Source organism: Homarus americanus, unplaced genomic scaffold (genome assembly GCF_018991925.1).
Source record: "Homarus americanus isolate GMGI-L3 unplaced genomic scaffold, GMGI_Hamer_2.0 scaffold27231, whole genome shotgun sequence".
Classification (NCBI taxonomy): Eukaryota; Metazoa; Arthropoda; class Malacostraca; order Decapoda; family Nephropidae; genus Homarus; species Homarus americanus.
The window spans coordinates 2984094-3009004 of record NW_024718545.1 but is presented as its reverse complement, the minus strand read 5'-3'; the positions used below and the strand labels follow the sequence as shown (position 1 = coordinate 3009004).

The following is a 24911-nucleotide window of genomic DNA, read 5'->3' as shown; positions in this document are numbered from 1 at the left end:
GCCAACTTATTAAAATAACATATTTCTGTCCACATGAAGTTGCATGGCGTCCTCAACGTCTTCTCCTCCTCCTTTGGGTCGTTGGTTCGAACTTTGTGATTCAGTTGGTTCGACTCCATGAAAACTCACTCAACACTAGTTTCTTTCCAGCAGTGAAGTGTGTAGTTGACAATCTCGGTGTTCTCCACTTTCACCTCACCAACCTTATAAGACATTTTATTTGTGTGTGTGTGTGTCAAGAACTATAGCGAGAGTTAAGCATTACTTGGATGGCGCAACACCTCACCAAGCGGTATGATCAGGTAAGTTATTCATTAGTGAGGGCAGGTGAACTGATGGTGGGATGATGTATTAGATGTAGAGGTGAGCAGCTCAGAGTTTTTATGGAGAGAATTACAGGATACGAATAAAAGGAGGTAGAGGGCGACAGAGAGAAGGATAAAACAGTGATTATTAACGCACATTAGGAGGAAGGATATTATCAAGGTAAAGAGGGTAGAAGTTTTTGAAGATCACGGTAGCCATTTGCATTGTTATCCTCGTTGTTTTCGAGCCGATGTTCCGTGACTTCTTTTTGTGCTTCCTTTATTTTTTTCCTTAATGCACATGGTACTGAAAGACCCATCATAGTGAAGGCATTTTAATGGGTCTTCACATTGGGTCCTTTTCTGGTCCCAATTGTGGCCCCTAATTGGCCCTTCATGGACATGGTGTTGTGAGATCCATCAGTTAAAGCATTTTAATGGGTCTTCACATTTGGCCCGTAATCACCCCTTTTCTGACCCTAATTGGCCCTTCAATGCCCTTTTTATTGGTTAATGGAGTAATACAGAAAAAGAGCAATACGAAGAAAGGTGCAATTTTTTCTATTGTCTCGTGTACAGTTTTGGCCAGAGGGCTTTTGTACCACATCCATTTCTTTTTTGCAAATTTAAAAAGAGCAGAAAGGAAAAGCTGTAGAAGTGGTGTTGTCTCTGACCCTTTTGTTTTCGGCTTTTTTTTTATTTGCTGGCTTGCTTTATTCTTAGGACGCAAATATGTATATATACAGTATAAGACAATAAAAAAATAGGATATAAATACTATATATAAAGAATTGAAAAATAAGTACATTTTTATTTACATATTACAAATTAGTTTACTACAAATTGTTGCCATATATAATGATATTATTGGTGACTCCACCAGAGGCTCTGTTACTGCGAGGTCAGGTCACCCTTATGGGACCTCTGTACAGACGCAGGTCCCATAAGGGTGACCTGACCTGGATCTTGCAAGGCGACCAACCTGGTCGGCGTGTTTGCCTACATGAGTGAGGAATCGACTTAGTAATGTGTAGGATTGACCTTCAATCCCCACACCCCACCCTCAATCTCCACACCCCCCCTCAATCTCCACCCTCAATCCCACACCACTCAATCCCCACACCCCACCCTCAATCCTCCATCTTCATCCCCCACTACTCCACTTCAATCCCCCACTCCACCTTCAATCCCTCACCTTCAATCCCCACACTCCACCTTCAATCCCCACACTCCACCTTCAATCCCCCACACTCCACCTTCAATCCCCCACCTCCACCTTCAATCCCCCACCTCCACCTTCAATCCCCTCCACCTTCAATCCCCCACACTCCACCTTCAATCCCCCACCTCCACCTTCAATCCACTCCACCTTCAATCCCCCCACCTCCACCTTCAATCCCCACACTCCACCTTCAATCCACTCCACCTTCAATCCCACCTCCACCTTCAATCCCCCCACACTCCACCTTCAATCCCCACACTCCCACCTTCAATCCCACTCCACACTTCAATCCCCACTCCCACCTTCAATCCACACTCCACCTTCAATCCCCCACCTCCACCTTCAATCCACACTCCACCTTTAATCCCCACACCCCACCTTTAATCCCCCACACTCCACCTTTAATCCCCACCTCCACCCTCAATCCCCACACCCACCTTTAATCCCCCCACCTCCACCTTTAATCCCCACCTCACCTTCAATCCCCACACTCCACCTTCAATCCCCACCCTCCACCTTCAATCACACACTCCACCTTAAATCTCCACCTCCACCTTTAATCCACCACACTCCACCTTTAATCCCCACCCTCCACCTTCAATCCCCACACTCCACCTTCAATCCCCACACTCCACCCTTAATCCCCACCTCCACCCTTAATCAACATACCCCACCCTTAATCCCCACACTCCACCCTTAATCAACATACCCCACCCTCAATCCCCACACTTCACCCTCAACCCCCACCCACAACGATCTTTTGTGATTCCAAACGTGCGATAAAAAATTGACTTACGATCTTTTGAGAATCCGAACTTGCAATTCGGCTTCTCAAAAGGTCGCAAGTCAGTTTTTTTTCGTAAGTTCGGATTCTCAAAAAGATGTTGCCATATTCTACTCTGAATGTTTAGCAACACTTCTTTATGAGCAGAATATAGCAGTTGACTCCTGACTATAATATATAATTTATTACGGTACGATAACTGCGCCAGTGGTAGTGACTCAGTGAGCGTTGCTATCTTGCTGATTGTACGTACTCTACTTACTGTATACGGCAGACTTCACGGACAGTGTGTACCCTGTCATCATCCTTTATCAAGATTTGGGTAAGTGCTCATTAATGCATTTTGTTATGGCACCTATTCAATTAAATCATAATTATTCAACTTCCAAGGAAATCTTGAAGCTCAATAAAGCTAAAATTAATTTCTGGTATCAGACCCCAGACATGACTACTTGTTGAGTGAAACTTGACACTGAAACTTTTACTTTCTCCTATGAGTGAAATAACAGGCGAAGAAATTCAATCAGTTAGACCATTTATCATATTTATACTACATCTAGAAGTACACATTAATGCAACAACGTTTTAATTCTGCTATACCTGTACTGTACAATGTGGCGAAGACGAAAAGCAAACATAATGAATGAGCCTTCATGAAGGGGTTGCAGGAGAGCGCGACTCTTTTATTAAATCTGTTCCAGGGTTGGTGGTTCGATTCCTGGGCGCTCTCAGTTGAACCTGTTATAAATAGGTACCTAAGTTTATAACTTGCGGAAGTGAAGGCGGTCGAGAGCAATGCTGGCCATCCTGCCTCGTTGTGTACTGTACAGTTTGCTGTATTCACAGTCTCTAACGGGCAGTCATGGCTATGGGACCCATTATCATGAACACAATACCTCTTCTTGCCATTGTAGTGGATTTCTCCCCTACAAACGCTGTTTGTCGCTGAGTAGCCGACCCCGCGAATTCCCCAGTGTATGCCTCTTGGTCTAGGTCAACCATCGCCGCCTTACATGACGAAGGTCAACTACTAAGCCACGCCTACCTCCGCTATTTAAGACGTGACCTCGTGGTGACCTACCTCTCTTTCGACCTACACCAACCAACACCTCCTCCGCTGCCTGGCGGCCCTCGCTCCCGCCGGCAAGCATGGCGACCCATAAGCTTCCTCGGAGCACCCTCACCAACCAGCTCTCTCTACATCACGCTTGTAACCACGCTGCCACTTCCCAGCACCAAGCTGCATTGTACATCCAATACAACATGTATACAGAGAGCACATTGTGAGTTTCCTTTCTCCATCCCATCCTAAGTGTGAACACAAAACAACCCGTACCCCACACCATCTCTGGTCTGATAATCGGAGTTTCTAAGGTTAAGGTTGGTTTGTTTAGCATTATTAGTTTAAGCGAATATAAAATTACTGTTGCATTATATAGGCTTACAAGTGTGTGTTTGTGGGGGAAGGAGCATTTGACGTTTGTGTGTACGTTTGTAAAATAAACACGGTGACTCGCCTGTTATTTCACCCCAATAATATAACTTTACCTCTAAATTGTCGTGAATTACCCCCCGTGGTGCAAGTATTATGAGTCAACCTTGAGATATTAAGTGACATACCAAGGTCAAAACGACACTGAGACACGATGACGAAGGCTTTTTGTTGAAACAAGAGATAACGCTGATAATTCTCAGCAGTATTACCATATCTAGCATAATTTTATGCTTTTAGCATAATTTGGTGACTCCCAAATTTGGTGCCAAGCATAAATTGGTGACTCCCAAATTTGGTGCCAAGCATAAATTATAGCATAATGCCCAGTACTTGCCAACAGTGCGTAACAAAATAACAGACGTGACCGATCGCCCAAGCGGCTAACGAGCCAATCCGTGGTGAAGAGGTTAAATGTAAAAAAAGTAAGTTTAGCATAATCTTGCTATGTTTGGAATAAATATAGAATATTTCTTATCTGCAGACCCAAAACTCTAAATTCCACTGTAAGGGACAGAAATTGGGAAGAAAAAAAGACTCGTTATACAAAATAAAACATATTGCTGGATATGACTCATTTACGAACCTAACTCAAGAGTCCTGCAGGAGGGGTGTGGTTATCTACGCTAGGCAAGACCTTAGAGCCAGCCAGGCGAGGGTACAGGGAGAGGATGTTTTTGAAGAGTCCAAGTGGTGTAAAATTAAATTAAAGGGAGGGGACTTACTTATCGTCGGGTGTATCTACAGATCCCCAAACTGTGGCCCACTAAATCAAAGAACTTAAGAACCTTAATAAACAATACGGCGATGCTCACCCTAGCCACCTTTATCATGGGGACTTTAACTATGGCGACATCGAGGAGAAACGAGTCACCCCGAATGACTTGAATAACCCTGCTACTCTTTTTGTAGAAACTCTGAGAGATAATTTTCTGTTCCAACATGTGAGAGACACACATTACAGAGGAGCAAACACCCAAGCCACTTGACCTCATCATAACAAACGAGGAGGGTATGGTGGCCAAACTAGACTACCTTGCCCCAGTTGGCACCAGTCACCATACAGTGTTGTCATTCAGATTTAACTGTTACCTAGTTCAAGATAAGGCCAGGCCAAGTGCAAATATTACAAGGAAATTACAATGGGATGAGGGGTATCAACTGGCCTGACTTACTAAGGTACAAGAACGCAGACACTACGCTGAATATCATAACTAGTAAAATGACCCTTTTGATCGATAAATATATACCCAAGACCAAACCCAGTGCTTCTAAGAATACGAGGGGATCACTACACATGAACCATGCGGCGGTCGACAAAATTAAGAAGAAAACCCAGAAATTCAAGACGTGGGTTGGGTCAAACGATGAGCAAGACAGGAGGATGTATGCAAGAGCCAGAAACCAAGCAAAGATAGAGTGTAGGCGGGCTGAAAAGGAGTTCCAGAGGCGTTTTACCGCTCTGCAAAGTCGAAATTGAAAACGCGAGTAGGAGTATCAGACCTGAGGCTTGAAGATGGTAGTTACGCAGATTCTGATCAGGATAAAGCTGAGGCATTGAACAGCTTCTTTTCCTCAGTGTTCACAAGAGAGGATGCAACTAACCTTCCTGCGTTTGAGGACAGACGGTTCGACACAGCACTGACCCACATTGTGTTCACAGAAGAGGGTATTAGAAATAAACTGTCCAGGCTAAAGGTTCATAAGAGTCCCGGACCTGACATGGTGCATCCTAGAGTGCTAAGAAAGCTGTGCAACGAGCTTGCAGAGCCCCTGAAGATCCTGTTTTGTAAATACCTGGATGAACAAATGGTCCCCAGTGAATGGAAAGTGGCTTATGTGAGTCCTATCTTCAAGAAGGGCGATAGTCACTCCACGAACAACTATAGACCGGTGAGCCTGACCAGCATAATATGTAAAGTACTTGAGAGTATTGTAGTGGATTTCTCCCCTACAAACGCTGTTTGTCGCTGAGTAGCCGACCCCACCAATTCCCCAGTGTATGCCTCGTGGTCGAGGTCAACCAGCGCCGCCATACATCACGGAGCGGGGGTCAACTACTAAGCCACGTCAACCCCCGCTATTTAAGACCTGACCTCGTGGTGACCTGTCCTCTTTCTACCTACAGCCGCAGCCAGCAACACATCCTCCTCCGCCGCTGCCTGGCGGCCCTCGCTCCTCCTCCGCCTGCCTGGCGGTCCTCTCTCCCGCCGGCGAGCATGGCGACCCACAAGCTGTCCTTCTCTGAGCATCCTCACCTACCAGCTGTCTCTACATCACGCTTGTAACCATGCTGCCTTCCCAGCACCAAGCTGCATTGTACATCCAATACAGCATATATAGAGAGCACATTGTGAGTTTCCTTTCTCCATCCCATCCTGAGTGTGAACCAAACAACCTGAACCCCACAGTATTATCAGAGATGCCGCGATGGAACATCTACTACGAAACAACCTTGTAAAAGATTGCCAACACGGTTTTATGCCGGGGCGCTCTTACTTAACACAATTGCTCAAGGTATTGGATATTTGGACCCATATTCTGGAACAGGGTGGTAATATCGACAATATTTACCTAGATTTTGCCAAAGCTTTCGACAGTGTACCCCACGAAAGGCAGAAAATCAAACTGGAATGGTACGGAATTCGGGGAAATGTCCTAGCGTGGATAGAAGACTTTCTTCATGACCGCAAGCAGTGTGTGGTGATTATTGGCACGAAATCGTCATCTGTACCTGTAACAAGTGGGGTACCACAGGGCAGTGTATTGGGCCCGCTGTTGTTTGTTTGTTTCATAAATGACATGCCTGACGTTGTACACTCCTCCATACAAATGTTTGCCGATGATGGCAAGTTATTTCGGGAAATTAAGAACCAAGCGGACTGTGAAGAGCTGCAGAAGGACCTCTGTGGGCTCCAGGAATGGTCGAAGAAATGGCTGCTGAGATTCAATGTCACGAAGTGTAAGAGGATGCACCTGGGGCGTATCAACGGTAAGGAGGCGTATCATATATGTCCCAACGGGATGAAGAAACTGCACTATTTGAGACTGAATATGAGAAGGACCTAGGTGTGTATGTTGACAATGAGCTGAAGTTCTGGGGCCATTGCGAGAAGGTAAATCAAGCAAATAAATTAGTGGGTCTTATAAGAAGGTCATTCAGATATCTAGACGGTCCGTCCCTCGTAACGATCTTCAGGAGTGAAGTGCTTCCCCATCTGGAGTACTGTCACCCCATCTGGTCCCCGAGATATACTAGGGACTGTCAGTTGGTTGAAAATGTTCAAAGGAGGGCCACCAGACTGGTGCCTGCACTTCGGCACCTCAGCTACCCTGAGAGATTGGAGCGCCTGAACTTGCCTAGCTTATACTACAGACGGGCAAGGGGGGACCTAGTTGAGGTGTATAAGCATGTCAGGGGGCACTACACAGTTGAGTGTCCTTACTTGGAGCTGGCGGACGCTCGCCCCACAAGGGGTTGAAGAAGCCGCAAGTCCAGAAAACCGTGAGGGCAAACTTTTTCTGAGTGAGGGTTGTAAACTCTTGGAACAATCTACCAGAGAGTGTTGTGACGGCACCGAGTGTGAGCTCTTTCAAGAGAAGACTTGACCAACACTGGAGCGGGTTCAGGTACATTCAGGAGCCGGTGCATGCCCAGTATTTACCAACAGTGCGTGACAGAGACGTGACCGATCGCCCGGGCGGCTAGCGAGCCGATCTTTTGGTGAAGAATATAAATGAAAAGAGACGTGACCGATCGCCCAAGCGGCTAACAAACCGATCAGTGGCGAAGAGGATAAAAGTAAAAAGTATTATTGCGGAGTGTACTTACATTGGAAACATATAAACAGATACAGAAAAAACTTTTCTATATGTGATAAGTTGTTAACTCAAGAGCTCATAAAGTTGCTAGATAGGCCTTATTTTCTAACCTCACAGGATGCTCGTAAATTTCTCAGACACTCGGGATGTTGTGAATATAATCAAGAGGTGGGTTGGACGAGTATGATCAAAGATTCCAAGTTGACTCTCTCAATAGCTTCATTCGCCACAGTTTAGTAACATTACTAACCGTTTCCGTCGGTATTCTCCAAAAGTGACCACGAAATAGATTTGTAGAATTTTACAAAATATGCAATGCTCTTTAATAAATGAACGATAGTAGTGAGTAAATACGTTGAATATTTATTTTCTTGTTCGTTGAACTTAAAGGTCGGATGTTAGAAATAGATGTTTTTTTTTATCACGTGTCAGACAGTAAATTAACAGTATTTGTGTATTTGAGAACCTGGGCGTAATTGGTGATTTTATTAATAATTCCATTTCTGGTTGACAAATCCCCCAAGCCAAAACAGTAAAATTGCAGTTTCATTACCAATCGGTTTTTGACCAGAATTCTAGGCTTTTCCCTTGGAATTTGGTGTGATTCATTCGAATTAGACCTGCAATTCCGTCGAAATGAATGGTTCTTTAGTTATCCCCCTCCCCTCCAACAATGTTGGGGGACCCGTGGGAATTTGGGGGTTTTGGATGGGGGGAGAGAAAAAACGGAATGAAGCTAAGCTAAGCTACCCTAGCCTAACCTGACCTGTAAAATTGCATTTTCACTGCTATTTTTTCTTTTTACCAGAAATATGAGCCTTTCCCATGATATTTGATATGTCATTCGAATTTGACCTTTATTTCTGTCGGAAATGGGTCGTTTTGAGTTATCAAATGAACCCAAAATTGCTCTAACGGTCTAACCCAATTGGGAGTGAAACTACAATAATTTCGCCAAAACTAAGCCAACAAGGCAAATAGCTTTTGTATTTTGACGACAAAATATCAATACTCAGACACGTCAAATACTTCAATAATAATATATCCATAAACCGAATGTAGTTAAAATCCACTAATCTTTATTCGAACAATCATGCTGACAAAACCGAAGGACCTACTGAGATGTAATGAAATGTAGATCAAAATTACTTTGCTCTATTGGTACTGTACCTTGGTGTACTGGTACCTATCTACCTAGATGTAATGAAATATAGATCAAATGATGTAGTGCATTGCTATATTAGGATCTACCGAGATGTAATGAAGCGTAGGTACAGTATAGTGTAACGTTGGTATGTTGAGACCTAATGTCTTGGGAGCAGGGGGAATATTTTCTACAATCCTTTTACTTGTCATATTAATCATGACAGAATTAGATAGATATAAAGAATGCCATTACATCAATTGTATACATAAGCTGTTGGTATCTGTCCACTCAAAGGTCGTTGGTGGTGCTGTTGAAGACCGTCATGAAGGCACCTTCATCGAGTAAGGACATCACCAAGTCCTGGCTGGAGTATGTGCTGGGTCAACACCTGGCCAGTACCTACCCAGAAAAGACGGTAACAGTCAAGAACTTTAATGTTGATGATGGTAAGTCCAGTGACGATGAGGTACTAAATGAGTAAATAGTAAGTAAAAAAAGTGAATAAGTATTAAGTAAGTAATAAAATAAGAAATTAAATATGTAAATAAGTAAGGCTACAGGTACAGTATATATAAATAAGATGTCAATATATAAATGTTGTACTTATCAGATAAGTGAATAGAAACATGGATGTATTATATATCCAAGAAACAACAGTTTTGGGTGAGGTATCAACATAAGTTAGGAGGTGCCTATTTTTATTAAAGATGTGAGCATGACTTTAACACTATAGGTTGAATATACTGTACATGTCAAGTGTAGTATGAACACAGTAGCTCTCCCATTCTCAAGAAAATTTGAAAACATGGATAGATACAGATGTATAGTATACTGTAGATAAATAGATAGGTAGATGGGTGGATGGTTGGATAGATAGAAAAATGGATGTATAGATATAGCAATAACCACCTTATACATACAAACCAATCGGCTTCAGTAAAAATTATTTGATAATTTATATAAAGTCAATTCTTAAGTTTATGGATACATATCTTTATTAATTAGAAAAAATGTGTTTAGCTGCTTAATTTTTTGAGTAAGAGTGAAGTGTAAAAAAAAGTCTCTTGAACATACAAGTACAGTATGGTACAATGATTAGCAGTTGAAGATGGTTTAAATTACCTCAAGGGATGTTAGGAAGGTTAATCATCTGAATTATAACTTTTGAACCTCATTAAGGATTACGGTAATAGTGTAAGAGATGGTTAGCACCTAAAGGACTTTATGGAGTTGCACCAAGATTTCTGGATATACAGTACTAGTTGCATGATACTAACCACAAAAATGGAAATGACGGTGCACAGAACCTAACCAACCGATCCTTACTTAACTTCCTAACCAGGAGGCTCTGGCCTTTGGCATATTAAGCGGAAAGCACTTCCTTTGATATCTGGTACTAATGAAAGTAACTTTCTTGAAGCAACATTGTGTAATTTTACGTTTTTTTGTGGATGTACAATCAGTTGTTGTATTGAAACACATGGTTCTTCACTGTCAATTCTCTGCTGCATTTTGAACACGTGCACATCCTGCCAACTAGTCCATGTTGACAGATGAACTCTTGGAGATGGTCTTCCTCATATTGATATCAAACATGATGCGATAACAACACCATTGAAAAACAAGGTGGTTAGTTTCTTCAGTCCTCCTTGAGGAAGAAAAATAAGTACAGTATACGAACATACAGCTCATTTAGAATCCAATGCTACTTGAAAGAAATTGGAAATGTATCCAAACCCTTAAAATTGGATTTAAATCCAACTACTGTATATGAATCTCATCCTGTGTACATAGAATAGGTCCCCCAGATGTTTTCAAACAAATATTTTTCCTTATACTGTATACTGTACACAGTAGTCATTCCATTTCTCTATAAACCCTCCCAACACCTGAGGTACTATAAGTATTGTTATGACCCTCCTCCTTTCACTGCTTACCTAGCTTCCACCACTGGTTACCAGCAGCTAGGGTCGTATGTACAGAGCACTGAATATCTCACAAAGTTGTCGAATTACCACTGGCAGGTAGATTTTCACCAGGTCACAGAAACACACTTGTGCACTGTAGTCTTCTTTAATAATCACTAAGTCTTCACAACACTGTTTACAGGGTAATGTCTTCACAGCTTAACTCCACACTTCGAATATATAGTTATCACACTACCAGTTTACATTTCTTCTCACTTTATATTAATCACAACAGTTCCACAATACTTGCACAACAATTGTCTTCAGTTGTTTTGCTAGGCTTATTCTTTACACTCTGAACAGAAACGATCGGCAAACTCCACTAGGCAGCCCGCGGCCGCTTATATATGGTTTGTCAGATGCTAGAGCATTCTAGCAGTGTCCAGACGCGGGAGATCGTCTCGCGACACTCCTGGAGAATTCTAGAATGATCTAAGCTTACAATAAGAAGTAAATCAACAAAAATTATGCAATACATTCTAGAATACAGCATTCTTACATAATTAATACATCACTATACACACGAAAATTTCACTAAATTTGCCAAAATAACTGCTGCCTGGTACAGAAAACAATCAAAACACCTACTTTACAAAATTATGCCTCAGCATAACAGTACTTTGTAGACAGTCCATATCCACTGCTCTCACTCAAGTCCATGCACATTAAAACATAAGAAACATTTTTAGGGGACGAAATATAAATGATGAAAAGTGTTATTATTTCTTACTAAAGGTGCGGGGCCTAGTGATGGCTTCAACTCAGAGCTGGTGGTCTTGCAGGTTGAGACATTACTGGAGGAAAAAGGACTTTCACTCAAGGCATCAGTGAAAGAAGACAATTCATCTAAGGCAATAATGAAGGAAGAAGGAAGCTCACTCAAGGCATCAATGAAGGTAGAGCAAAGCTCTCCTGAAATATCAGTGAAGGAAGTAGGAAGCTCACCTGAGACAGTGAAAGAAAAACAAAGCTCACCTGAGACATCGATGAAGGAGGAAGAAAGCTCACCTACAGTACAAGACACCATCACTTTCCATCTGGTAGCCAAGTTTCTCAGTGTGGATCCTATGAACCGTGAGTTCAACCGTTCAGCAAAGAGCAATTTAAAGGAGTATCTGATGTACACAGATCTCATTAAAGAGTTAAATGAATTTCAGGCTGCCAGAGCACCTGATGAACCCATGATATCGATGCCCGAGCTTATCTATGGCAAGTGCACAGACAAGGAATTTGTTTTATTAATGGAAAATTTACAGGTTAAAGGATACAAGATAAATGACAAACGTAAAGGGCTGGACTTCCAGCATCTTAAGGCTGCTGTAGACCAACTTGCAAGAATTCATGCTGTGTCATATGCATACAATCAGACTACTGACCTTGGAAAGAAGTATCCATGTATTTCCTCAACATTAGCTTTTCTAAGCTTTATAAACCCCTTAGCAACTGTTTTGTTAGAAATTTGTTGTAAATATCTCAAAAGTTTAGGTAATAAAAATGATGTATCAGAGAGACTTGGAGAAAGTAAGCAAAATTTACTAGACAAGTTAATAACTGTTATGAGTGAAGGAGACAACAAAATCACATGCTTAAATCATGGAGATTATTGGAACTGTAATTTCATGTATAAATACAAAGACTCAGATCTAGAACAAAGTCAACAACATATAGAGAAATTAAAAGTTATTGACTGGGGAAACAGCAGCTTAGGTAACCCTGTGTTTGATCTGCATTATATAGTGAATACATCCACCACCGTTGAAGTGAGAAATGCTCACCTGGAGGAGATCTTACAGTACTATCACTCAACCTTCACCAGGCTCACCACCAAGATGGGCACCCCTCCTGCCAACTGGACCTTTGAGGAATTCAAGATCAACTGGGAGAAGACACAAATTGTAGGGTTCATTTTAGGTAGTGCTCTGACGTTGGGAACTCTAAACACTTGTAATCTTATGAAGAAACCTGAACCATCTGTGCTCGACAAACCTCTTCTCTTGCCAGTTAAACTAGCTCTTGGTGGCATGAAGCAGGCATTGGCAAAGTTATTAGTTCCCATGATCTACACGCCAATGGGTCAGCGCATTAACAAAACTCTTTTCCGTCTTATGTTTAAGCCAATACTAGCAGAACTTCAGTCTGGGAAGAATGAAGTGATGAGCAAAAGGATCCTAGATCTACTCGTTGAGGCAGATGAGAAAGGATTGTTCACTGTAGATCCAACAGGAAAACCATAACCATTACTGGAAGTGATTTTCTGAATTTCATATTGCTGGTACACATTTAAAGTTGCCTCATATTCTTTTATCTTTTGTTAGCTAACTATCTATAATATTTCCACACTATGCTGGCCCTTAAGCCCTGCCCCTCGTCTATAGCTACAAATAGCCGATTGGTTCCCCTGAATGCTGTACCCCCCCCTCCATACTGTGCATATTTATATCGACCTTTTATGATAAATATTTAAAATTTTCTAACATCCTTTCTGAAGTGCTAATACCTTGAAATTATTTACATTTTGATAATCCATATATATATAACATTATTTTAGATAATAACAGGTCTGCTTACCAATTGTGAACACATTTAGTTTGAATTTTCTATGAACCAATCAGCTATTAGTAGAGAAGAGGGGCCAGGTTAAGGTGTTTTTGTAAGGTGTTTTAAGATGCACAGCATAGCAAACGTGTTAACTTTCCCGGACTGTCATTAAAAAATACTACATTTGTACCGCATCTTGGAAATAACCGTTGTACAACAGTCTTCAGAAAACAATAAAATTAGAATTGTTAAAAAATGGACACAATTCGTAAAGAAATAGTGAAGAAAATATTTAGAAAAATATGGAAAGAAAGACAAAAAGGAAAAAAAAGACAATCCATCAACAATAACCATGGCAGCTTGATCCATTTTTTATACAGGAATGGTGCTCTACTACGTACAGTACTGTATGTTCTCTCATCTCGTGGTTACATAGCGTTGTTTACAGGTGTCCGCCTATAATATACTTGCAACATGATGAATTTCAGGTTCGTTGTGTCTTAATTTTTGCAATTACAGAACTGTAATAAACTTTTCACCCGTATTTAAAGTATCTTATGAGTAATGATATTAAAGTTTTAATCATATTTGAGTAATTATCAATATTGTTACACCAAAGTCACCAACGGCTAATGAAATCGGACAGCACCCACTTAAAAAGGGCGGAGCCTAAACTGGTTTCAACTAGGGGCAATTCTTTTAAATTTTTTCACGCCATAAGCTTTATTTTAGGTCCTATCCAATATACAGGTACTACCGTATATAAAATTATTTTTATTATTATATAACAGTTTTTAATTGCCTTACATGCCCTCAACTCTTCAATATTAATCAAAATATTCTCCATAAGCGACCATGATCCTCGTATTTTCAGTGGGAGAAATCGCTGATTGGTTGTTAGCTATTTGTGCCGCTTAAGGCTAAATCCTGATCGAGGTGTTAGCTTTTCCCTCTGAATGTTCCCTGCGCACAAGTCAAAAGCAGCGTCTGCACATACAGAATAGCTTACGAGTTAACTAATCCGCGCATCGAAAATGCCTTACAATAAACGCCTTTAGTGTGGAAAGGGTATAGTCAGTCATTCAGTTTTGTTATGCACCATTGGCAAGTACTGGGCATGTACTGTACAGGTTCTTTGAATGTACAGTACTTGAACATGTTCCCGTGTTAGTTTAGTTAGTGCTTACACGATATTCTCTGGCAGGCTGTTCAGAGAGTCCATCATACCCCTTACTCTGACAGTTATCTGTACATTCAGACCATCCACTCAATGATGGTATATAGTCAGATCATCCACTCAATGATAGTATCTACAGTTAGACCATCCACACACTGATTATGTTCAAATGACTACAGTAAATGGCGACTAAATGATTGTCCTGATGTACATTTTAGCAAGTAATATTATAATACAGTAGGGCCTGAACTGCCATTAGCTTCACAATTCTGAAAATGAGAGCACTGTACAGGTATCTTCAAATTCTAATTCATTTCTGTAATTCTTTATAATGGAAAGCAATGATCAAAAGCCCTGATTTGCCCATTTCACTTTACTGCAGACACACTAAAAAATGGTGCTGAACTAACTACCAAAATCCTTCATCAAAAAGTAAGCCATAAATTATTCAATACTGTACTTACCTTTCCCTCATAAATATAAATACTATTTATGGATGACAAATACCCCACCATGCCAAAAACAAAGTCCACAAGGCTATAACTTTTGTATTTTGACAACAGAACATACCAATAATCAAAATTAAAATAATGTATCCATAAAACAAATTTAATTAAGATCCATTAATTTTTATTTGAATACTGTAATTATAAATGTTGACAAAACCAAAGATAAACTAACAAACAAACACAGGGATTTATGCTATTTCTATACCCGTCACTTTTTTCTTTTATTAAGTCGGGTTAGTTGGATACCGTAGTTATTAGTATCCTGAAAGTGACCCTCTTATCCATAATCAGTTTTTTGAGCCAAACATGCCTGATTCCGTTAGGGTTAATTTTAAGTAATCAAACGATTGTTGTTGGAATATCCGGTCAATCAATGCAAGGCTTATATACTGTAGGTAGGAGGATGGCTCACTGCAATGGGCGAATGCAGGCAAGGATTTAAGAGAGGAAGACACATTTAGGTAAATTCATAGTTTTTTATGGTCTTAAGCACTTTATTTTACCATTTACAATGTGACACAATTACTGTTCCAACAACACCAAAGGAAAAGAAACTGTCTTTCTCCAGATTTCCAAAGGATCCAGAGAGGGGAGTCATAAACCTACTTCTGTCAATGTTGACTGTTCATTAATTTTTATGAGCCCTTTTTTTTTATCGAATGCATTTAGTATTTATAAAGATCCACTTTTCAGAATTCCTAGTGAACATCAGAGTATTAATAGGATATAATTATAAAATGAGCAGGATACTGTTGTACTGTAAAAAATATAAGGATGGAACTTATAAGTTTTGTGTCAATATTCATTTAGGACCCCATCACGAGTTTTCGGACGAAAATATGTTTTTCCTGTATATTCTGATGTGTTTAGAATGAATTTCACATTCATTTCTTGGGCAAATTGACTCGGGAGATACAGCTCATCCCTTGCGTCAATTTAAACCCACGAAACAAGTATGTAATTAATGAAAACCTTACCAACCCAGCTTAACATAACCTAGAAAGCTGATCTCACTGATTTTTTATTATCTTAAATCACTGAAGATTGAAGAAAAATCTTATGTGGCTAGTGGCATACAGAAGCACCCAAAACCAAACCCAGTGCCTCCAGGACTACAAGGAGACCGTTACACGAGAACCATGCGACGGTTGACAGAGTTAAGAAAAAACTCAGAAATTCGAGATGTGGGTTAGGACAAATGATGAGCAGGACAAGAGAGGATGTATGCCATATCCAGGAACCAAGCAAAGTCAGAGTGTAGAAGGGCTGAAAAATAGTTCCAACGGCGGATTGCAAGCGAGGTCAAGTCAAATCCAACGGCATTTTACCGCTACACAGATTCTGACCAGGACAAGACGGAGGCGTTGAACAGGTGTTTTTTCTCGGTGTTCACGAGAGGATGTGAACAATCTTCCTATGTTTGACGACAGACGGTTTGACACAGTGCTGACCCACATTGTGTTCTCATAAGAGGGTATAAGAAATAAATTTTCAAAGCTAAAGGTTCATAAGAGTACTGGCTCTGACATGGTGCATCCCAGTGTGTTAAGAGAGTTGTGCAACGAGCTTGCTGAACCCCTGGAGCTGTAAATGCCTGGATGAGCAAAGGTCTCCAGTGATTGGTAAATGGCTTATGTGAGTCCTATATTCAAGAATGGTGATCATCATTCAACAAATAATTATAAACAGTGAGCCAGCACAGTGTGTAAAGCAATAGAGAGCATTATAAGAGATGCCATGATGGAACATCTACTATGAAACAATCTTGTAAAGGACTGCCAAGACAGTTTTTATGCCGGGACGCCCCTGCTTCACACAATTACTCAAGGTACTGGATGTTTGGACCCAAATTCTGGAACAGTGTGGCAATATCAACAATACTATACAGGGTATACCTAGATTTTACCAAGGCTCTAAAACAGAGTACCCCAAGAAAGGCTGAAACTTAAACTGGAAGGGTACGGGAATCGGGCAAGTGTCCTAGCGTGGATCGGGACTTTCTGCATGATCGCAAGCAGTGTGTAGCGATTAATGGTATGAAATTGCCATGTGTACCCGTGACAAGCTGGGTACCACAAGGCAGTGTATTGGGCCTGGTTTTTTTTTGTGTGTGTCTTTTTCATGATATTCCAGAAGCTTATAAAATATTTTTAATTTACCGATGTAAAATAATACTGTAATGTAAGCTAAAATGTCTCCTTTTCCCAATTCAGTACTATACAGTAAACTACTGTACCTTTTTTCCTGCAATACAACAGAAACTCTGAGAGGATGTTGCTAAATTTCTGTAGCCTCCCCAGTAGTACATTATATAAAATCGTATCTAAAACAATATCAGTATTAAAATCACATAAAATAAGCTCTTTATGCCAAATACAGTACATACTACAGTGTGTGTAATTTTAATGAGAAATACTGCTTGAAGCCCAAGTGTCTTTGAATGGCACCAATGATTCCTGTATCACTAGTTTGTGGTAAGGATAGAAATCTTCAGTAAACTTGTTCTTAAAGTAAGTAAACACAGCTTTATTTTACAGTATATATTGTCTTCTACATCATGGTTAACATTGTTTATGAGGTGTAGAAAACTTAGAAGCAATAAAGAGCACTCTCAGCTCATTTATTTCAAATATCACTGAAGACATCAGAGGGCTTTCTGACCAATAATATTTGATCAAATGCTTCATCAGACATAGCATCAACAACATTGGTGCTAGAAACAAACATTACACTGTTGCACATGTGTATCCACTTTTGTATGGGAGAACAGTGGGTCATCTCAGAATAATTAACGCGATATATGGTATGGGGGTGTAGTGAATTTCAAATATGGGCAGAAAATATTATTTGGGGAAAAAAGAAAGCACTTCCCCAAGGAAACATACATACAGTACAGTATATGTGAGGAGTACTAAAAAGGTTAAAATACATTTGTTCTACCAACAGAAGAATGTCATCCCTGCATAATTTGGGGGAAATTACCATGTAGGCTACTAACTACTGTATAAAAGATACATAGTATATCATTAAAAATTAAATGCACATATATTATCCTGTCCTATGAGTAGTAAACTCCAACAATTTAAAAAGAAAGTGCCAAGCAAAATTAAAACATAGATGAAGACATTGCCATACCATAATATGACAACGTCTGTGCATGAATTTAAAATATTTCCTTCATTAGTTTAACATATAGGCTGTACTGCCTCCCCAGTTTATCATTCTCTTGTTATAGGTTAATACTTGTTTCAATTAAATGTTTACTTGCCCACAAAAGAAGTACAGATATATATTCTACAGGTAACCATTGTTTAGCGATCGTTCACTTAGCGATAATTCGGTTTAGTGATTTAAAATTTCTAACACCAATGGTTATATAACAATCTGCAATTGTTCGGTTTAGTGATCTTCAACTACTTGGAAAATTTCAGGAGGGAAGTTGAAAAAATGGGGATTCTGTGCTCCAAGTGGGCATCTCTACTGGGCAAACACTGGGAGTACTGTACATTGTATATGGGGTGGGCATGGGCGTTATGAGAATATGATGGGCGGTAGCATAAAGGTGGGGTGGGTGGGCGGGCAGACGGGCGATAGAGGAGGATTGAAGGTGTAGCGGAGAGGCACGGAGGCAAGTGCAGGTTGTGTGTGTGTGTGTACCCTGTCTGCCTCTACCACCACCGCCTTACCCGACAGCATAGGTTAAGTACCAAAATGATTTTAGAAATCCTTAAAATGATTTTCCAGCAAAATCAGAAATTATTTTTTTGGTAACCAGAGGGGGTACACATGTAAATTTATTACGTATATGGAAATCATGTATTATTGGGATATGATCCTGCTTAGCCACCTACCAACCCATGCCATTACTGCTTACCCTGCCTTTGAACATTGTGATCTGTGCTTTACTATATTGCTCTGTATATTATTGATCGTTGTGCATCGTTCCTGTTGCTATGCATCGCTGTTATTGTTGTGACTTTGAGTACTGTACAGATTGTTCACTTTCCTGTACTAATGCTATTGCTCCTTGCTCCCCCTCCGCTCTTGTCTGCTAACTGTGGACCAGGTAAGAATTATTTATTCCCTTTAGGTTTTTGACCTTATGATAATTATTTTTTTATTTTGTTTGTACATTCTGTATGAACAAATGTGTGTGCATGTAACAGAGTACTGCACAAGAAAATTATTCATATCTGCCTGAAATTACAAGTTGAACAATAATTTAGCTCACAATCCAGCCTCACCCGCAACTGGGTGGCGAGTTCGTCTGTCGGCAAATCCTCGTTATCCTTTGTTCAAGATATTTCTCATTTCTGTTCGCTCAGCAATCAAATCACTTAACAATCTGTTTTTCAGGAATACATCCCGATCACTAAACGACACATCCCTGTACAGTAAGATGAACTATATTTCATATTTAAAACAAAGTTGCTTATTTGAGCCCATGTTATTATTGTCAAAGTTCCATCCCACAGAATCTTTGCCAAACCAAATGTATTTATATCTCTGATTAGTAAAATGTCAAACTCCCAGCAATTTTTTTTCAGCATATAACCTCCAACCATTCAAAATATTCCAATTTATTTCCCTCTGGAAGGAAACACCTCATAAAATAGATCAAAAAATGCCATTAACATAATCTCTTTCAAGCCATTTATTCAAAATAATCAGGAGTACAAGATTCTGGTAAAATAACAAGCATTCAGAATGATGAAATCTATGCCTTGCACTTTGCCTACAAACATAAAAACAGGAAAAATATTAAATTTAAACTCACTGAGCTTTACTGAAAAATACTGTTATCAAGGTCCTATATTAAAAGTTCAAATGAGTAAGCAAAACAAACTTTTTGTTGCAAAAAAAAATAAAATAGTAATAAAATATTGCATGCACTGATTTCAAAGACTTTCAAGCTATGATATCACAAAATTGGCTTAAAATAATATACCCTGGTAGTTGGCTAAAGCAGATCCTCGCTAAAGTTACAATATACCCCATACCTCTACTATACTAAAATATTACTCTAACAGCGATAAAAATGTGCTTGTTAGCCTAGGAATCTTTACTAAAAAAATTATACAGCTCCTCGACTTACGACGAAGTTAGGGACCCAAATCCAGGTCTTAAGTCGAAAATGCTTAAATACATATAAAATCTGAAATGGGTGTCTTTTTCTTCTCAGCACCACAAAACTCTCATTTTTAAGCTTGCCAGCCATTTTTCAGTGAATTACAAACGAAAATTTTGTCAGTACACAGCGCAATCACTAACGTTGGGACTCGAAAATACGTAATTTGACAAAATTTTGGTACGACCGAGGCGGTCGTATGTTCAGTTGGTCGAGTATGTCGTTAGTCGAGGAGCAGCTGTATATATTTTTATACAGCCATTGTTTATGTGCTGTAAATTATCAAATAAAGAGGAAACTGCAGCAACTGATTAGTGAAATAACAAAAAGGTATTTATAAATTAATGTTTATAATTTTCCTCTTATCAAATAAATGAGAATTTTGTTCCATGCCTAATATGAACCAACTCAGGCATCTTCTGATTCAGTCTGTCAAGAGAGATAATGGCAGGATCAATATGAACACCTTGGGTATCTCTATGGTTACCATGAACACTAAATACCTCTCACTTCCATCTCTGTGAGTAAATTATGACAATTCCCTTAACTGATATCCAGAGGTTTAAGTGATTCATAACACTTACCATTATGTACCATACACAGTACCTGTACAGTGTTTACCATTTCATACAGACAAGCATGAAAAAATTTGTTTGTCAAGACTTTCATTATAAATGTATCACTTCAGACAAATTTATTTTATAAAATTCTGTACTGTACTTAAAAACTAACCTGGGGTATGAAATTAATTTTAAAATCTCGTTTTAGCACCAAAATTTAATTCATCAAGCCCCAATCAATTAATCCAAGCACTATCCTCATATTTAAGGGCTGTCAACCACAGCCCTCCATTATAACCCATTTAATTTCATTCGTCCATCCCAGGCTCTGCCTTGTCCTGGCACTCTTACCCTCCACTTTGTCCATTAATATTTCTGTTATCCCCTCATCCCTAGTTATACGACCAAAGTATCTTATTTTTATGTACATTTCCTGTCAGTGTAACTTTTCTTATCATTCGCATATACTGTACCACATATTGAAGGCCTCTAACCTCTTTCTGGTGTCTGATGAAAGTGTCTACACCTGTGTCCACTATATATAAAACCAAGACAAATTACACCAATCAAGATGGAAGAACAAATGGAAGAAATAAGTAATATTTCTGCATACGACATAAAAATATCTAAATACTGTATAGTAATACAGAAGTATTCACATGAACATACCATTACGTAATTGTAAAGATGACAATACTGTACCATTATAGCTCTAACCTGGCCCATAGGCCCCGCCCCTCTTCTATACTAATAGCCGATTGGTTTATAGAAAATTCAAACTGAATGTTTTCACAATAAAGCAGACCTGTTATTATCTAAAATAATGTTATATATATATGGATTATCAAAAGGCAAATTTTTTAAGGCATTAGCACTTCAGAGAGGATGTTAGAAAAATTTTAATATTTATTATAAAGGGTCGATATACTGTACATACGCGCAGTCCAGGGGTAGGTAAAATGCTCAGGGGAACCAATCAGCTATTTGTAGCTATAAACGAGGGGCAGGGTTAATGAGCCAGCTTAGCGTGGAAATACTACAGTACTCTTATGATTATACTGTACAGTACAAGGAAAATTTACGTACTTACTCTGTGGATGTCATATAAACTGTGTTTTATAACCATAACACAAACATAGTACAAAGGTATCCCTAAAGCATTTCCCTTGAGCAAAACTGTGTCTTGGTTCCAACATACTGATTTTTCCCAATACATTTGAAAATTCAGTCTGCTTATTAAATTATTATTAAATGCATCCCTGATTTAAAAGACCCTGGCACTCAATATGCCAGCAACATCAATACTTTGAGTAAATTACACATTAAATCCCAGACATCCCTCTTCCAAACTCATAACCAGGAATATTAAAAAGTTAAAGCTTTCAAATTTACAATGGGAAAACTCTGTAATAGAAAAACAATTAAAACAGTAATTTTTATATAGAGCTTTACATGGACTAAAACAATCCAGTATCCACCACTTCCACAAAATTAAAACCCTAAAAACACTTGCAAGCACTACCTGGTAAGCCTTATTCTACACATTACCAATTGGCCAAATGATCAACAATATCGATAACAAATTACTTATCACATCCATATTCTATAAATAAAAACTTCTTCCTCTAACTGCTGAGTTCTCCTAATTACTAGTCAAGTAAATAAATATAAATACACACATAATTCATTAAAAGATTCACTCGCAAAAGTGGTCATGGATATAGCTCCCAGCATTAGTAATTATAGAGAACATTTTAATACCCTTTGTATTTCCAATTCAAACACCAATCTTAATAACTAACTGCAAAATTAAATACCAATCCTTCACACACAAATAAGATGATGAATGCCTTTTCTCATATATGGGAAGCGAAAACCAATCTTTTCCATATTCGGGAAGGGAACACCAGTTTTTATATGAGAGAAGGCAAATACCATCCTCCTTATCGTAATCCAAATGACTACCTTAACCCAAAGCAATAAGCATTACCAATAACCCATCTCTTGCTACCAAACTCCAATTCCTCTCTACCCATAGCTGAATCACCAGGCTCCTCCATCATTACTTTAATGTTGGGCAATGTTTCTCATATTTCATGCATTATAAGCTCTACTTGTTGCTACTCCTGGCTGTCAACACACTATATCCCATATGCAGTCACATCTTACTTCTAGTAACCATACCTACTTCACAGTCCCTAACCTCACCTTCTTGATACAAGGTGCTGCACTTTAAATGTATGGCACACAAACATGACTTAACATCCACCTAAAACAAATTGCTTCCTTTTTATAGTGTACAGTGAAACTCCACTTCAATATAGGAAACAATATTACCTAAGTTAAATTAAGTCAGGTCAACTCTAATTATCGTAGTTTTGTTCAGCTATTCCAAAGCAAGATCACAAAATCATGTATCCATTTATCACAATTCCATTCCAGGAAGCATAATCAGGATCATATATCTTAATAATAAAATGCAAGAAAGTTCCTGTACAATCACAAAGTTTTCTGCTCCCCATTAAAGCTGAATAATATACCCTAGTAACCTTACCATCTCATTATGGTGATTAAAGTCAGCCCAGTATATGATATCCCAAGCAAAAAAGTACTATATTACAGTACTTTACCCCACAGTGCATTACAGCACAGTATTGTACATTCATGCATTATTGCCCTCTCTAAAACCACTGTGAACTTCATTACATTACCTTATGTATATTAATGAATATCTTTTGTTCATAAAACACATCACCGAACACCTTTGTACAAAGTATCACAAACAAACATCTTAGTCTGAACAAGAGTAATATAGACGACTAGATAACACCAGTAAAGCTCTAACAATGGCTTCACTTGATGGAACCAAGATTTGGTGATAATCTGTATGACAACAACAATCAAATTCTGAAGAATTCCAGTACATTAATAAATATAAAGGGTTCTTTACAAGACATATGCTAAAAGAAATGTTAAAGAACTCTATAAAATCCCCAAATTCATAAATGCATTTTGCCGGAAAAACCCTAAATTTACAATATTTGGCTTGGTTCTAAACAGAATTGTTTGTACGTTTAGATGGAAATAGTAAAATTGTTTCACTTATTAATTCATGACTAATTAAAGTTCCTGAATTATGTTTATGCAACTTAAAATACACCTTAGTCCTTAATACACATAAACATAAACCATACAATAAAAGCCTTATTAAATTTGAATATGATGTAAATTTACTTTACAGTTTTCTTATATCTAACTCACTGAAAAAAATGGCTAAACATTATCCAAGGATTATTAATTATTCATGTTTACTTATGAGCTGCATTCAACAAAAAGCAAACAATGGTTCTATAGTTCTTTGACACAACCAGCACAAGTATATAATACAGTACAACCTCAAGAACCCAGAAAGCCATCTACAATTCTCACAAAAAAAAATTTACTCCTACCATTCTTGTAGTCCAAAAAATCCTCAAAACTTCAAAAGGAACATAAATAGTTGACAGACTTGCCACTCACATGAAGATCCTTGGTTAAGGGCTACTGGTGGAAAAAACATTGAATATGCTAACAATGAGGCAGCTGATAAGTAAATAAAATGATTTTGCAAATTTAGTGAAGGATGAAGGGCTTATCTCGGAACAAATTTAAAATGCAAATGGGACCAGCATTTTCGATTACCGTATTGCCAGCTTAAAGGGTGCAAATTTGTCTGAAGGCAACCAGGACACTGTCATTGGATAATAATCAAGGCTGACCAATGCAAGGGTGAAAAATGGCTGACAAACAGCGATGACGATGCCTCATAATCCACTTGCTGGTGCAAAGAAAGATGGTTTATGGCATCAAAGACTCTAAAGGAGAGGCTTACTATTCTAAGATGGGTAATGATGCTGGCACATGTAAATTTCAAGTACTGAACTTGATATGGTAGAGTGCTAAACCTTATGCTCTGAAAGGCATGAAAATGATGCCTATGGTTTACAAGGCTAATAAATGGAAATGAAAAACCAGGAAATAACTACTGACTGGTTCACCCATAACTTTGTACTTGAGACTCATGCACAATGCTGTAAGGTAGCTCCCAGACCAGATATCCCTCCTCCTAGTCACAGGACTGGCATTTGACATTATTAGGGACCTGCCACTCTTTGCCATAAACAGATAAAATGTACCGGGAACTTTCCCCCCACACACTCATCATTCTCTCACTTTATGTAACTTGACAGAACCTATGACCCTTCAGGCTTTTACGCCCTT

General features: G+C 39.0%; 1 protein-coding gene across 1 annotated transcript; it reads left to right on the top strand.

The window, feature by feature from the left end:
* The first annotated feature begins 2554 nt into the window (after positions 1-2554).
* Positions 2555-13483, top strand: LOC121859741. Its single transcript, XM_042356702.1, has 3 exons — positions 2555-2633; positions 9067-9218; positions 11475-13483. Exons 2-3 carry the CDS (start codon positions 9095-9097, stop codon positions 12971-12973), a joined length of 1623 nt encoding a protein of 540 aa, XP_042212636.1. The 5' UTR covers positions 2555-2633; positions 9067-9094; the 3' UTR covers positions 12974-13483.
* The last annotated feature ends 11428 nt before the right edge of the window (positions 13484-24911 follow it).